Below are 17,045 nucleotides of genomic sequence, written 5' to 3' on the forward strand. Positions count from 1 at the left end.
GGCCGCCGCGTGGCGCGGCTGCTGCCATGGCAACCGCGGGGCCCCGGTGGCGGCGACGGGCCCGGCCTGCGCCCGTCCTTCCCCCGGGCACGGGGGACAGAGCCGCCATCGCCTCCCCCTGCAGTGTCCCCAAAGCCAACCGTTGTGCCCCTGCACGTGCTCCCTAGAGCCACCATCACGTCGCCCACGTTGTCCTCTAACCACCAAAACATGCCCTTGTTGAGGGGCTACGCTCCCTCCATCCCCAAGACACTGCTGTGTTCCCCCAGTGCACCTCCTCGGTCCCCAAAGACACCGTCACGTCCCCCTGCTGAGGCGCTGTGTCCCCTCCACCCCCAAAGCCACTGTCCCAACTCACCACTGCGTTCCCTCCATCCCCAAAGCCACCATCACGCGCCCTCACATTGTCCCCTCCATCCCCAAAGCCACCGTCACATCCAGTGGCTGAGGGGCTGCCTCCCTCCTCTCCCCCAAGCTACTGCTCTGTCCCTCCACGGCGTCCTCTCTGTCCCCGAAGCCACCATCACACTTCCCCACCAAGGGGCTGCCACCACAGTGTCCCCCAAGCCACCGTGCCCCTAAAGGCAACGTTGAATCCCCTCCAAGGGATCTGTATCCCCAAAGCCACCACCTCACCCCTCCATTGAGGGGCTGCACCCCACCTGTCCCCAAAGCCACCACCATGTGTCACTCCCCCAGTGCCGAGGGGCTGTGTCCCCTCCAGCTGCTTACCTCAGTCACCGCACAGCCCTCCCGCGCTGCACTGCTCATTTTCGCTCCTATTTTGCAACAGAAAATTGCGTGCGCCAGGACAGTCGCAAGGGAAAACAGGCGCAATGTGAAGCAGACGAGAGCGTAAATCATAAAGCCGGCGTACATGTTCTGCATACTGCAGACGAGGAGCTAATTTCCTCCTAGATGTCTTCAGGATGGTTCGAGTCTTGGTTCAGTCTTCTSCAATGTGGCCCTTCAAATAACACCACAAAGAGTTCGCCTGCAAGCAGCCCCAGTGATTTCTGACTTTAGCCTCTAATTCTCTCTGATACAGATACCTTTGATCATGCATTTTTGTTAGGCTGCACTGCAAACATGCAAACAATCCGCAAATATCAACTATTGAATCATTGAAGAAAATAAAGTTAATTGCTTTTTTTTTTTTTTTTTTTTTTTTTTTATTTTTTTTATTTTGGTGGGCATGAGCAAAATTTGCTGGATTTTGTCAAGGGTGAGCTCAAACAGAAGCCAAAAGAAGTAGACGAGGGTCGTTTGGTCCGCGCCGAGTGGCTCTTCCTGACAGCAGCATTAATGGAAATGGCTGTAATAAAAACTCTGGTGTTCCTGGTCTAGGCAGCAAACTGGGAGCCCTAATTTCTGCCCCCTGTTCTGACAATGACTTCCTCTGTGACCATGAGCAGATCACTTAGCCTCTCTCCTTAGTTCCCCCCATGCCGCTTCGTAGCTGAAATCAATTAGTTAATGTTTGCAAAGTCAGTTGAAGATGAAAAAGCATTACATACTGCTAATAAAACTATAATGATCCCACTGTTAAACATTAAACACACAGTGATGTGTAAAAAAATCGCATTTATGGAAAATTCCTCCTGCTGCAAGGACAAAGGATTAGCTCTTTAAAAAAAGGAAGGACGAGCTCAAGTTTGCATCACAAGATTGTGTCTCAGGGGTGCAGCTTCTGTTTATACCTCTGCTGCCGGGTAGCCRCGTGGCCACGGGCATGTAACACGGGCCAGCACGTTCCTGGCGGCTTGTGATTCGGAGCGAGTTCACCCGTGTGRACCAAAAGTCAATCCCATTAGCCCAAAGCAGCAGCCGCTCTGGGGAAATGGGGGCCATCATTTCGTGCCTCCGTTTCCACATCTCCTAAATGGGATGAAAACAGAGGTGTAGGTGGCACGTTGCACCTGTGGGTGATGGACACTCGGTGTCCCTTGCTGCTTGGCCCAGTTTGTTTGCTGTTTGGTCCCTTGCTGTTGGTGCTTGTGACAGGGCAGCAGCAGCGTGTGGGGATTTGCACCACAGATGCTCCAGACAGCTGGGAGTTTGGCCCGGCCATCTCAGAGAGATCCTCTCCAGAAAGAGCACTTCTTGGAGGAGAGATCCCTCGTTTTGTGAATGCAGCTGCCCTTTGCAGGGAGCTTCTCCGAGCCGCGAGCTCCTTGTGCGTCTTGCTCCTGAAATGTGATGCTGCCCTGCCTTGATGGTGATGGGTTGTTAGCTGCAGAACAGCTGAATCATGAAACGGAGGTTGTAAACAAGGTTACCTTTAACGGAGGAGATGAATCCCACCTCATGGAGCAGGAGACTTTTGGGTCTCACTCCTGCCCCAATATGCTCCACGACCCGAAGCGAATCACAGCCCCTGCAACCTTTAATTTACCCGCTTATAAAATGGAAGAAGCAACAGGCTATCTCCCCTATTTCACAGGCTCTTTCATTTCACTTCCCTCCTACAGCCACCTGTATTTCATTYTGCTCACTGAAAATCTAAATATACRAGTTTTGTAGCCCAGCGCCCCATGAAACACCCTCCAGGCACTGAGTGCTGCAGGGAGCAGCTCGCAGATACCAGCCCAAGGGGAGGGAAGAAAAGCCCGGTGCACCCACAGCCCAGAGGGAAACTCCCCGACTCTGACATTTCTCTGCTTTTCCAATACATTAAACACTTCCCAAATTACACAGATTCCATATTACACCTTCACTAGAGAAGATTCTCAGCTCTGAGGAGCAGGGCACGGACGTGGGGACTGTGCAGGCTCCCCAAGGAGCACGGGCAGCCCCACACACAGGTGTCTGCAAACCTGTTCTCTGCGCTCCTGGCAATGCCCTAGTTAACAAACTGTTCAGGGTGTGTCCCCTCCTTTACATAAATACCAATTAAGGTAAATATTTAAGAACCACTCTGACTTTTTTTTTTTTTTTTTTAATTTTTGAAAATCTGTTGTAAATACAAATAAATAAATCAATAAACACGTTTCTGAAAATTTTAGGAGACTGGAAAACTTCCTGCCGCCACCTCCGTCCCGTGAGGCTGCAAGGCCCTGTCAATTAGCGAGCGAGACGCCGCTGTGCTCTGTAGATGAAGCGATTTGCAGCTGCAAATTACTGCTTGGGAAGGCTGCTCTTTTCCTGGTGTCCCCCGTTTTGAGTCGCGCCGGGATGGGCAGGCGGAGCGGCCGCGGAGCTGCCGGATCTGGGGCTCATGAGGGGGTTTATCCCGAGGCTCCGCACGCGGTCTGGGTCCGGAGCAGAACCGCAGGTTCCTGCCCCGCTTTCCTGGGTGTTTCGAGGGCTATTCCAGGCTTTCAAGGCTGAATACGCAGCTGCTGGTGTATCCAGCTCTGTGTAAAGGCCRGTGACCAGCTGGGTAAATCTTAATCCTTGAGCTAGAACCCTGGGCTGCCCTGGAAGAGGAGAAGGGAGAAGGGAGGGAAGAAGGGAGCAAATGGTCCCAGCGGGATAGAGCGGCCGCTGAATCTCTGGCTTGAGCGGGAGAGCCGGGCAGGGGGATCTCCATGTGTTTGTGGGAGCAGAGGGAGAGCGGGAGAGCCGGGCAGGGGGATCTCCATGTGTTTGTGGGAGCAGAGGGAGAGCGGGAGAGCCGGGCAGCGGGATCTCCATGAGTTTGTGGGAGCAGAGGCCCCGGAGCAGCCCGGCGCGATGCAACTCGTGGGGCTGAACCCTGGGAAGAAGCAGGGCCCAGGGCTCCCATCCCGGAGCCGGCCGCTCTGCGTCGCTTCGGGAATAGCGGAAGTTTTTGCCGYGTGGGTAATTGCTGAAGCCGCTTGATTTTCCTTTCCCGTGCTCCCTCTTAAAAGGAAAACAACTGGCAACTCCATGTTGTGTGTCCGACAGGGATCGGCAGCGCGGGGCGGGAGTTGGAGCAGTGATTTATGGTTCTCAGGAAATGCCCTGGCATCTCGGAGGGACCCCGCCCCGGAGCCAGGAATTCCAGGGAGCGGGATGGAGCGGGATGACTCAGTGCATCCTGGCACCYGCGCCGGAGCCCCGGGAGGCCAAGGACACCGAGAAGGGCTGGCCGCCGCCTCTGGCTCCCCGGAGCGCTTCCGATGGGAAACCCGGCAGCGCCGCGGGGCGGGATGGAGCTGCCGCAGCAGGAGCCACGTTCTGGCGCTGCCTCTGCCTCCAGAGAGGGGCAATGACCGTCTGGAAACGCCTCCAAACCCCGGGATTTGCCATGGAAGTGTCAGCCCCCTGAGCAGCTGCCCTGAACATCCAGCGCGGAGAAGGAGCCGGCGCTGGAGGAACCTGGGCAGCCGTTTGCAGCCGTGACCTGGCTTTGAGAGGAAAAACACCAGGAAAARATCATTGCTGCTTCACTGAAACAGTTCCAACGTGCAGCTGCCCGCCCGTGCGTTAACGCAGCCGCGTTCGACCACAAAAAACACCCCTTGGCCCGAGCATCTCCGAACGCTTCCGTATTTGGGTGCCAGGCCCCTTCCTCAGGCTGTGCTGCCCAGCGAGGTAAACTGGGCAAAACAGGGCAAAAAAAAACATGTGGGGGCCTCGACCCTCGTTTTGATGGTGCCAAACAAAAGGCTTTTCCCCAGGTTCAGCCTCCCCGGGTAAATCCACGTGTTGAGCTCTGCTTCCCAGCAAGCGGCTCCTTTTCCAGAGCTCCCTCTAGTGCGGACGGTCCCAGGCCCAACCTCGCGGCAGCCGAACACCATCGGAGCACAGTTTAACACAACCTAGACTCTATCTCCCCGGCAAATGTTTGCWCTGGTAGCAATTCTATTATTTCCTGCAGAACTAATATATATATATTGGGTCCTCACGACTGACTGGCTGTGTTGTTYGTGCTCACGGAGTCTGATTTCCCATGGTTTTGAACCCAGAATTAAAAGGTCAGGAAGGCTTTGCTGCAATAGCAGCTCTGGCCTATTTTTCACCTATCACTTCTTCATTTATTCATATCTTCCTTGGGGACTAATCTACCTCTTAGAATAATAAGGTTATTTTCTGAGTCTAATCTGAGAAAAATAAATTAAAAAGTCTAAACCTTTCATTAGCTCTCGGAGAGACAGAATTTCTCGGTCAAGGAGAGCCGAGACACTCCGGAGTATCTGTCCTGCAAATATCATTTATTAATTATGCACATTCACACACAGCCGGGGACGCAGGAGCCTCCGCCGGCGGCCTAATAGGAGGGCGCCTGCAAACTAAGGTGTTAAGTAAATAGCTCCTTTATTGGCCTAAATAGTCACGTAGCAAAGGAGCTCGCGTTTCCAAGTATCCGTGGAGCAAAAGAGTGGAAAAGCTATTAAMATCCAGAGAAAGATAGATTGTATTATATTGCCTAAATTAAAGCCTAACTTGGTATGGATGGAGACAGGAGGGCTCCTGCTGTCTTCCAGGCCTGCATACCGAGCAGGACGTGGCCCGCACGTGCAAATCCCTTCCACACAGGGCTTTTTTTCCCCACCTCCCATGATTATATCTTTAATCTCTGCGTTTGCTCCAAGGCGGGAATGCTGATGATGCTGGAAGAGCGGATCCGCTCCRGTTTCAATACGGAGGACGTCACCACCGGCTCGTGTAAGGAGGTGCCGAAGGGCACCCATGGGTGCAGGGGACCCTGGGACACCGTGACACCCTTCGCTTTGGGGCTTGGAATGGTTGAGGTTGGAAGGGACCCCTAGAAATCRCTTAGTCCAAGCCCTGCTCCAGCAGGGAGCAGGTTTGGGCAGCAGATTTAGCAAAGGACTGGGAGGAAGGCAGGCGCCGTCCTGTGTCCCGTGTYCCGTGTCCCGTGTCCCGTGTYCCGTGTCCTGTGTCCYGTCCCCTTCTCTCACTTCTGCTCCGGAGGGGAAGCGCTGCCGGAGCCCCGTGCAGCCGGTCACGTCCTTATGGGAATGCGTAACCCCGCGGGATGCCGAGAGCCAGCACAAGAGCACCACGTGCTGCAGCCCCGACGGATCCGCTCATTTCCCCAAAGCACAACGTGCTCCTTAACTCCTGCAAGGGCACAGGAAAAGGGCTGCAACGAGCCCATCGGTTCTCAGCTTTGGGAAAAGCAGGGTTGGCTGGGAAAGGGGGAACCCGGGAGCATCTTTCGGCCACAAGAAGGGCGCGTTAGAAGCAGGAGCTTCKAAAGGCAAATGTAATAAATACAAAACTCTTTGAGAGCGAGTCCGAGCACCARAATCCCCGGGCTCTCCGGGAGCCTCCGGGTGCTCCGCGGTCCCTCTTGCTCCTCAGCCTGGAGCACGGAGCAGACGTATTTTTAAAAGGCACCAAAGCAGGACATGGAAGTCACACGGAGGGACTCGCAGGGCTGCCGAGAACACGGACACAAGTCCCTTCCCATTGGGAATATGTGGATGTGGGATCAACTTCAGGGTGCTGCCGAGGATGTTCACTAGCAATCAGGCAGGTGTTGTTGGGCATCCCGATTAATCCTGCTTTTAATTATTTTGAAACTCCACGAGATTTCCTAGCATTAAAGCCTACACACGCACTGGCYGATCCCGCTGCAGTTACTCTAATGTAGTGACGGGCATTAAGGCGCTTCCCGGCTCACCGTGTCTGCAGGGAAACTCCGGCTGCCAGGAGCGCATCCTGCTGCACGGAGCAGCACGGCTTGGACAYCCCCCCGGGATCTGCAGCATCCCGGGCAGCATCCCGAGCTCCCGCTCCTGCTCCCGGCAGCTCCCGGCGCCTCTGCTCCCTCTCGCGGCCGCAGAGCAGCCGCCTTGCGGGAGGGTTTCCGGAGCATCCTTGGAAACTGCTCCAAACCGATTTCCTGGGGACAACTGGAGCCGTTTTGGTGGCCGTTCCCAGGTTTTTKGGGCTGCACGGGCTGTGTTTGCAGCTGCTGCTGCCCCCGCTCCGCTCAGCCGCTTCCGCACAGGGACACGCAGCGGCTGCCGCAGTGATTTCACGTCACCGCTGCGATKTAAGAGAGGAAATGGCTTGAGACACCGCTCGCCCTGGCGTGTGCCCAGGCATCCCGTTCTCTGATCATTTTTGGTAATACATGAACTTTAAAAGAGCAGGAAAACCCCTCGGAGCGCTGTCAGTCAGGGGCCCGTTAGCAGCAGATACGTGCTGCGCTGCGGAACACCCGCTGGTACGAAGGTGTGTAAGGGGGCTGCAAAGTTCACGGGAAAAACTCAGGGATCAACAGCCCTACGGAGCAGCTGCCTCCTGGGGGAGATCCGGGGGACACAGAGCGTCGCCCCCAGACATGGGAAAACCACCTTTGCTCCCCCGATTCCAGCCGTTCGGAGAGGGGGATCCGCTCTGTGCCGGATCCAGGATGCTGCTCCGCACGTTGCCGGAGGCGCTTTGGAGCTTGGAGGTAACTCAGCATTTGCACAAAGAGCCTCCGGACATCCCGAGACCTCCGGGGTTCTGAGYGTCCCAGGAAAAGTGACGCTCCCTGTGCAGGGCAGGGCGTGTGGGGTGCTGCCCGCGACGCCTCCGAATGCTGCAAAAGGTGAAGGATCCCCGGACACAGACACACAGGGCAGCCTCACAGATCCCGGTGTCCAGCAGAAACCACAACTCGCTTTTCAGAAAACAACTCAAAAAGTGGTAAAAACCTCTCCAGAAGCTCCCGGGGCGGAGGGTCRTTGCAGCTCGAGCTCCCTGCCGGGGAAGCACCGCTTGAACCCACCTACCTGCCCATCCATGGCTGCTTCCCTCCGTCAGATCCGGCCTCCGCTCCCGTCTGCGCCGCTCCCGGCGAAGGAAAAACCGCGCCGAAATCAGAAAGCTGCCGTTAAATTTTATTTATCCATTCTATTGTTAAATTACACAATCAAAGTCAGTGGATCGGCCCGTAAATCTACACAGTAAGACAGCGTCTACAGTGGGAATCAGTAGAATCGATATGATGATGACAAAACAGTATCCTTATATTCACACAGCCCCTATATACAACAGACAGGACGCACACAGAAAATGCAGCGAGTCCCTGTAAACCATGCACACCACAGCAGAAAACCCACGGCAGAAGCCTGCGCCCAGGCCCCTTTGCAGCAGCGCCCCGCGGCTTAAATAAGAGCAAATTATTCTCCCCCGTTAAAAGAGGGAAAAAAAAAACCCATAAAATAAAATGGAGACATCATATTGGCAACTGCAGTTCTTGGTTTAAAAAAAGAATTGCTGTACGTGGAGTTGTTCTCTGTTCCACGTGGCGGCTGCAGGGTCCCGGGTTGCTGCTCTTTCGCGCTGCCCTCCCGCCGCCTGCGGAGGTGGCATCGAAAGGTCCCGGGTGCTGCAGCCTCCTCCTGCTCCCGGTGTCTCCGGCCGCGCGGGATCCTGCTGCTCCCGGTGTCTCCTGCCGCGCGGGATGTCATAGGCCAGAAGGAAGGTGCTCGAACGGGGCCGGCGCGGGCGGCCGCGCAGCTCCCGCCTCTGGCCGAGGGTTTTTGCATAGAGATTGAAGCGCCCCCGACACCCCCGTCCCCATCCCTGTCCCGGCAGCTCCGCTCCCCGCTCCGGAGCCTCATCCCGCCTCCCCGYGCGCCTCTCCCGCTCCCTGCCCACATTTTGGGGCATTTTCCAGCGTTTGCGGCGTTTTCAGCCTCTGCTGCTCCGGGAGCACCAAGGAAGGCTCAGGAGCAGAGCAAGACAAAGCCCCGTTTTCCCGTCGCGTGGTGACGCTTTCCCRGGAGCAAACCACAACTGAAGGGAAAATCCACTTCAATCGAGTAATTCTCTCCGTGATATCRTGGGATTAGGGCATTTTATGACTTTTTAGAGGTGCTACACAAATACCCGCAACAAATTCCACCTGGTTTGTGTCCCCAGTTATTAAGGATTGATAAATTCTGCGTTCGAACGGGTAGGAAAGATGTAAAAGCAGATACYGTCGCAGGAGTATCATTGGGAAAAGGCTTTATGAAACATGAGGATGGGCTGTAACTTCTCCAGAAGGGTTAAAATTATACTGCCCTGAAAAACCCTGGAAATTGCTTAACATTGGCATTCAGTTCAGAAAAGTATGTTTGTTTTTTTTTTAATATGAGCTAGACCAAGCTTAAAACTCTAAACAGCAGTAGGTAGAAAAAGTTTAAAATTTTAAATATTTATATAACTAGACAAATTACTTCTATTCCTTTTAAAAGCCAATATTATACATAAAACTAGTCGGTATTTTTTCAAGACCTTTATTTTTTCCCTACRTTGTCCATTCGTTAACTTGGTAAATATCAGAAGCAGTTGGTGCCCTCGGAAAACACATTATTAAAACGAAATTAAGACAAAATCAAAGGGAAAAGGTTTTGCGCGTATACTGTATTGTGAGGGTATGTTAAATGCTCATTATTAGGAAATGAGTTGGCTTCCCAGATAGATTTAGCAGAGCATCAGAACCATTTTCCAGCATCCCATTTTGTACTCGTAACTTAATTTAAGGATCTTATTTTTTTAATAACCGTCCAAGCAGCCATTTCCGACGAGCCCGCTCGGCTCCCGCCTCTCATCAATAACCCACCCGAGCTGAAAAGGACAATTTAATTACACGCGAAGATGAAGCGTCCCACGGACAGGACGACGTTTACCGCAAAGGCAACTGCAAAGGCAACGTTTCCACCTCGCCTCGTGGCTCCGGCTGCTCCCGGAGCGGGATGCGCACGGATGGGGCGCTCGTTGGGCCGCGGAGCCGCCACTACCGCCGCCACCGCTCCACGTTGCCCGTGTAGTCCRTGGCGGAGCCGTTGTCGGCGCGCTCCCGGCGCAGCGCCTGCTGCGCCCGCAGGATCTTGCGCTGCTCCTGGCGCTTCCGCCGCGCCTCCTGGTGCTCCTTCTGCCGCGTGTACTGGTACCTCTGCAGGAAAAGGTCCTTGGCGTAATCGTACAGTTCCACGTCTAAAAAATTGAGCGCCTCGATGCGCTGCTGAGTCTGCTCGTCTATCTCCACGCTGGAGGCCCTCGTGCTGTTGTACTGGGTGAACGGCGAGATGAAGTTCATGTTAAAAGTCTTCTCGAAGAGGTACTGAGTCTTCCTCTGGAACTCGGTGAGGCCGAAGAAGGCCATGCGCTTGAGGTTCTCCTTGGCGCTGTCCAGCAGAACCTTGTTCCTCTGCTCCTCGGGCATGACGGAGAGGTTGTAGCAGCCCACGAGGCTGAGGTCGGAGAGCATGCGGACCTGGCGGTTGTTGGCGAGGTTGTAGGGACACTCCATGAACTCCTGCAGCGAGCAGCCCGACCAGTCGTCGCCCGCGTAGCAGCTGGGCAGCTCCTCGGTGGTGGGCGAGCGGCCGTCGCAGACGTGCAGGGAGGCCTTCCACGTGGCGCCGCGCTGCACGTGCCGCCATTCGCTCAGGTAGCGCGACACCGGGTCGCGCAGGATGGTGATGTAGTAGAAGTTCCTGCGGGGGCGAGAGGAGGGCAGAGGGGTTAGCTGTGTGTTAGCGTGCAAAACGACAGCACCCTGGCGTGCGCTCCAGGGCCGCGGGAGCCTCCCGGGATGTGCACCACGGTCCCCGCTCGCCCGGCGCGGCGCGGGATGGATGAGCCGGGATGTCCTCCGCGCGGGGCAGCGCCAGGGGCAGCTCCCTGCACACCCAACACTGGGGTCGTGTCTGTAGGGACTGCCTGGGAAYGGCTGGAACCGGCCCTGGCTGGGCACTGGGCTCTCCTGGCCGTGTCCGGCGCTGCAGGTCATTCCCAGCTCCGAGCGCCGCAGGACATTCCCAACTCCCAGCCAAGAACRCCGGCGCTGCTCCCTGCCCGAGCGCAGGGAGGCCCGGCCGGCCGGCAAGAGAGCCGGACCAGCAGGTTTCCATGGTCTGTAAAATGCTGCTCCTGCTCCCTCTCCTGGGAATGGGGGCTCTCTGCTGCAYGAGCCCCGTGGCAGCGTGACACCAACGGCACCCGGCAGCTCCTTTCTTGGGCAGGAGCAGCGGGATGTTCCCAGGCACCCCAACCTGTTCCCGCTGCGACAGGAATCTCGGGAAAGCCCTCCTTGCAATCTGCCCGTTTCATCCTCCCGCTTTCACCTGCGGCTGGATTGCGACGGCACCCGAACCAGCGGCCGCTCCAGCCCATCCCTCAGAGCGGAGGGAAACAGCGCCTGGCCCTCGGGAAAACCCACGACTGAACTTCCCATTGGGACATCCCTGCAGCCTACGCGTCAACAGCCGCCCTCCAACACCGGCTTCCACAGTCAGCAGCCCGAATCCATCAACACCTCGAGCCCCAGAGCTCTTCCACGCTTGGGTGTCACCGTGTGAGCAGGGACCAGAATGACCTGCTCAAGCCAAGAGCATCGGAGCAGCTCGTCCTCCTGCCGGGGCTCCCTGCTCCTGGACGAGGCCGCGCGGGAGCCCCGTTCCGGGCTCCCATTCCCGTGGGAGCCGACTGGGATCCGCGGTGTCCCGCACAGGGATAAAGCGCAGCCCTGTCAGTGGCAGCTCCTGCGTGGAGAAGCCACTAGATGTCATTGTCTCTCCAGGAATGGTGCCGGAGGGAGCTGAGCCGGGAAGACAAGCGGCAGGCGCTTCCAGAGCCCATCCAGCCTCGGGAAGAGCCAAGGACAYGGAAAGAAGAACAAACCTGGGAACGGATGCAAGGCAGGGAAGGGCCCGGGCGGCTCTGCGCTCCCCTCGGCTCCTGGCAGATCCGCCCGCATCCCGGACATYGCTTGGGCAGCAGGTCCCGAGGAGGCGGCTCCGGCAGGGCGTCCCGGCAGGGCCGGGGTCCAGGGGGCTCCGGGCCGGCTCAGCTCTGGTGCCGAGTGGGTCCCGCCGGGGTCCCATCCCCTTGGGGCACCGCGTCGCAGGAGCATTGGTGGCACCGCGGGCCCCAGGGCTCCCTGCACGGCAGCAGACACCGTCGGAAACCCGCGCCCSGTCCCACGGAGCGGAGGAGCTCGGCACGGACACTGAAGGCACCTCCTTCACCACGGGCACCTCCACGAGCGCAGGAAACAGGCTGGGGGACAAGTCACATTTCCCGGTTCCGCCAAGGACACGGCAGCAGCAGCGGCGGCCACTGCCCACCGCTCACCCCAAGGACACCGGGACACATCCCTGCAAGCCCCCGGCACGGCTGCCGTTCCCGCTCGCCGCGCTCCCGGGAGAGGGGTTGATTCCTGGCAGGAAGGACCCGCTGGGGCTCTGCTCTGCTCTTCCYGCAAATTGCTCCTTTGGGAGAAGCAGCCCAGCCGCCCCGGGCACGGCTGCTTGCAGGGGGTGCCGAGTGATGCCCAACRCTCATCCCGGCCTCACTCATCCTCACCACAGCCAACTTCGGCTCCTGCGGACGTGCTCAAGGGATATGGGGGTCAGGGCTTCATGCCAACCCTTTCCCAAACCCAGCACACCTGGAAAATCCCTTGGGTGGGGAATCTCCAGGAGGGAAGTTGTGTCCAAGCGGGGCCCAGACGCTTCGCATCCATGATGGGGGTGACAAGAGCAGCCCCCCGGGAGCCCCACACCGTGTCCCAGGACGAGCTTTTCCCTTCCATGGCTCCCTGCGAGGCCACGTGGAAGGTTATGGGAGGGAAGGGCTTTCCCTGGTGCTGTCCACAAAACCTATGGACAATGTTCCCTCATTCCCGGCCTCCGCAAGGCACAGGAGGATCCTAACACGCCTCAGTTCACAGCGAGGGCCTGGAAGAAAAGGAGCTAAGTATTTCAGAACGGCAAATTAAAGCCTTTAGCAAATGTAAATTTACATTTCAGCTAGGTTATCATTATGTTTTCACTTCTATTAAGCATCCAATGAATCACGGGGATGTTTTGTCTAGAGACGTGTGCGGCGGCGGGAAGGCGGCGAGCGCCGCGGGAGGAACCCGGGAAGGGAGCCGGGTTTGGCAGGAACAGCAATTGGAGCAGCCCATCCTCGCCCTGAAACCATCAAACAGAAAAGACTTGCAGAAAAGAAGGGGTTTGGGCACGGGAGAYGGCGGCATTTTAAGATTTTTCCAGCCCGAGGTGTGTGTTCCTATGCCCAGGCATGGCGCACGGGCGCAAATAGAGTAAAAACAGGGAAGGTTTGGGGTAGGCAGAGAACTGCAGCCTGGCACGTGGGCCCCTCCTGGCTTCCCTGGCACACGGACGAGCCGGCCCGGGCATCGCCCCGCGGGCTGCTGGCGGGTATTCGTTTTGTAATCACCACTGTTATTAACATCGTGCAGGATCCCCTCGCACGCAAGTGCTTCAGCAAGGACGGCAGCGGGTTGACGGCTCCGTGGCAGTGCCTGGAAAGAGGAGAACGCCGGGGTCTTTTTTTAGGAGCAAAGAGCAGCGAGGAGCTCGGACTGCACGCTCCATCCCCGCATCTGCCCCGCTCGCCAAAACGCGAGGGCAGAAAAGACAGTGCAAAAGAGCCCGCGCGCAACCCCACAGGGCCGCTATAAATCGGATATTTCCAACAGGATTTACCCTCCCTAAACGCCGGTGCAGGGATCGGCTTCAACTTGTAACCCATATTTCTGCAGCGCAGAAGATAGAGGTTTTGCAAAGCCGACACTCCATAAGCAGCGGTTTACGGAGAGGGAATAGTGGCAGTTTTTCATTTTCCAGAGTCCACTCACCCTTCCAAGAATCTTAATGCCTCATTGATTCATAATACAGTACATAAAGATTTCATTTTTTCCTGCACACAGTGATATATTATGGAGGCAATCTATTTTGCCACTGAAAAGTTTGCTTAGTAGAAAAATTTGGAGTTTTGACATTCAGGAAATTACAGTCATCTGTAAAGCACGATTGATATGCCAAGGCTAACATTTCCATTGCACTTACGGAGCCAAAATAACTATGCTAAAATATTTATTATATTCTTAAAAAAAACCCCAGAATTTTGTTTGTAAAAGAGTAAAAAAATTGGAGGGGGGGGGCAAAAAGCTTTATCCATATATTCAGATATATTTTAGCTATGCCTTAAATGTGCTTAGCCAGGTATTTTCTGACCAGTCGAAGATGCATTAATCATTATTAATAATTTAATAAAATCAATACTCTGGAAAGTTTCTGGCCGGCCCTTAGTTCCCAAGGCTGTGGTGAGGAGCACGAAAGCATCAGCGGAGTCGGGAAGTTCAGTTATTAATATGGCCTGGAAACAGGATGGGCCAGAGGGCCCTGATCTCACTCTGACAGACAGATTTGTCCTTTTTTATGACTTTTATAAATGCGTATTTATAAGTTGCAATTTGTCCCGTTTCCCAACCACTCGTTCCGACTTCCGAGCCACCATTTAAATGCTCATCAACCCCACAACTCCTTAGTATATAAAAAACAGGCACTGCTCAGCATCCCTGTCCCAACACTGCGGAAAACCGGGAGCTTTTAAGGAAAAGCTCATACACGTTTGCCCTAAGAACTCCCGTACTGCACAGCAGGGAATTAACCCGTGAGAGGTATTTATAAAATCATTTGCTACTATATCAGAGACAAATCAATTCTCTTCAATAATACATAAAAGCAGAGGGTTTGGTTCATGGCAGAAAATGCAAGGCTGATGATAATTCCTTCACAAGCCATTCGCAGGGAATCTCCCCTTTGCCAGTGAACACGGCTCCCGATAGCTTGCAAGGGGGTATTTTTAAACGCTAAAGCAAGGATATATAGCGCATAAAAAAGACACATATATGGAACTTAGATTTAACTTGCTATAACTTCGAGGCGCACAGGAATCCATGGAGGCTCCTTTAGAGCCTTCCTATAACTTATTTTTTTTTTTTGCCAAAGGAAGGCCGCTGCAATAAAACGTCTTTGAAATGTAATTAATGAGCTGATACTAATATATTTTAAGGACGCTGCTGAAAGAGGGGCAAGGACTGGACCACATCTTTCCAGCTGCAACCTGCTGCAGTTTCTATTTCAGCTTCCATTGATTTCATTTAGCACCACGAGACGGCCTAATGAAGAAATCTCTATTAATTGCAAATACCAAGTGTGCTCTTGCCCCRCTAGGGCACTTCAGTAATATCACGTAATGGAAGGGGATTCTCCTTTAATTGAATTGGAAATGAAACATATATTAGCTAAGAAAACTTAATCAGCGCAATAATATTAAAATAGGCCACTCAGACAAACTATACTGATGAAAGCACTCGCAAACATCCCTGTAATCATCGCGGAGACTTCGGGCGTTAATGGTTTAAACTCACTTTTCCACTCCCGGGAACAAAACTGTAATTTCACCGGAGGCAATCGGAATATTTCAACCCCTCTCTCATGCATTACGATGCAGTCCCACAGTGAACACGGGAAGGACGTATCCTAAAAGGATGTCTCCGGAGCTTTGACGCACACGGGGGCCTGCACGGATGCTGGAGTGTGGTCAAGGTGGTTGATTTTAGCAGGGAGAAAGCCCTGGAAATGTCTGGGCCCTTCCCATGTACTCACGGCAGCTCCTTTGCAGGCTCCAGCTTTAATCTTGACCAGTCGCTACTCTCACACACCGAGGCTCCATCAAGCGGCGAGCTTTAAATATCTGAGGATTTTAGRAATCTCGCTCATAGTTCACAAAACTGGATTTAAAATTTTCAAGCAATGGCAGCGCATTGCTAACAAAATGCTGGAGTTGGATCCRTAGTGCCAGGGCTCAGCTGGGAGGGGGGTTATTTCAGCTAAACAAGCCAGACTTTCCAAACAATACATGAAAAGAACATCCCACTTCCCACATGGGCCAGCTCCATCACATAGCCAAGGCGCCTGTTTTACTTAATGTGAGTTTTGTTAGGTTAGGACAATGCCCTTAAAGGGCACGTTTACAGAAAAGGCCACTTTTGTCATTCATACCAATTGGAAGCGGTGCCGGGATGAGGATCCAGGCCGGGCAGTGAGCTTGGAGCAGCACCCAGCACAGCCCGAGTGCCCGACGTGCCGGGAAGCTCCGGCCGAGCCGGCACATCCCGCTCGCGAGCAATCCTGGTGGCCAGCGGCGGCACGTCCAGCCCCGCTATCGGCCGGGACACACGCAGCGCTTATGGATTTCGGATACCTCCTAGATTGTTAATTAATGCCCGGCATTAAGAGGCTCAAAACCCCATTTTAGGGCAGCCAAAACCAATTTCAGCGCCTGCATCTCTTCAGTGCGCGGTTTCAGCCAGGCTGAGGTCGCTGCAAGGGGGATGCGGGGACGCTGCCTTCCCYCTACGCAACACGTGTGATTCCCATGTCCACAGGCTGTCCCCGTTGCTTTGCCTGTTGCTCTGGGGCTCTCGGGATGATGACAGACCAGGACAGGTCTAAACCAACCCCCGAGCTCCAGCTCGCGGCGCCGGGTGCCCGCGCTCGCCATCCACATCCCCAAGCAGAGCCCAAACACGYGGTGCTTCCAACACCGCACAGACCTGCCAGAGGGAGAGAGCCCTGTGCTAAAGCCAGCCGAGACGCCCTGGGGAAGCACCCATGGGTGGAGAAGCACCCAGCTTCAGCAAGGTCAGATGTCCCATCTCCGAGGCACCTCTGCAGGCTGCAAACCGTAACTCCCGATGCTAACGAAGCGGCCAGATGAGCTGAAGAGCCAAGAACCTCTCCCCGTTGGAGGAGTTTTTTTCACATCAGATGAGCCTTCGTGCTGCGTGAACCGGCACAAACTGCATCTCACCCCAGGAGCTGCAGAAATGAAGGGTTATTGAGTGGGATTTACAGCTCACTGAATCTCCAAAGAGCTGAGGCTGGAATGGACCTCTGGGGACCGCCTGGTCCAACAGGGTCACCTAGAGCAGCTAGCCCAGGCCTTGGGCAACCTCCCGAAGGGACCACGGGCTCCTTCCAAAAGGATCTTCTCTGCTTCCATGCCTCCAACCCTCCTGCTCAACACACACAAAGGGAAACGTTGCCAAACACTGAGCTTAGAAGAGCCGCAGGAAACGGTTTGCAAGAGCCGGGCCCTTAGCTGTGGGCACCTCCTGAATGATTTCCAGGAGACACAGCTCTGCTCCTGTACGGATTATTCTGGCTAAAAATGTGCGTGACATTTTAATTACCAAGTACAAATGTTACTGCAAGCAAGCAACGAAACAGATGGTGTCCTGAATTTTGCAGCATAGCCAGCAATTTCCAGCTCCAATTTCCAGTTCACCAATCCCTGAGCTTCCA

At 54.9% G+C, this 17,045-nt stretch overlaps 1 protein-coding gene across 1 annotated transcript in view; it reads right to left on the bottom strand.

The window, feature by feature from the left end:
• Positions 1–8,603: 8,603 nt before the first annotated feature.
• Positions 8,604–17,045, bottom strand: part of HS6ST2 (heparan sulfate 6-O-sulfotransferase 2) — a 97,173-nt gene continuing 88,731 nt past the window's right edge. The window contains exon 2 of the mRNA XM_026039108.1: positions 8,604–10,358. Coding sequence (XP_025894893.1) covers positions 9,656–10,358 — 703 coding nt within the window. The 3' untranslated portion in view covers positions 8,604–9,655. The remainder of the gene's footprint in view (positions 10,359–17,045) is intronic.

The sequence above is a fragment of the Nothoprocta perdicaria genome, unplaced genomic scaffold (assembly GCF_003342845.1).
Source record: "Nothoprocta perdicaria isolate Ctin4 unplaced genomic scaffold, notPer1 scaffold_22, whole genome shotgun sequence".
NCBI lineage: Eukaryota > Metazoa > Chordata > Aves > Tinamiformes > Tinamidae > Nothoprocta > Nothoprocta perdicaria.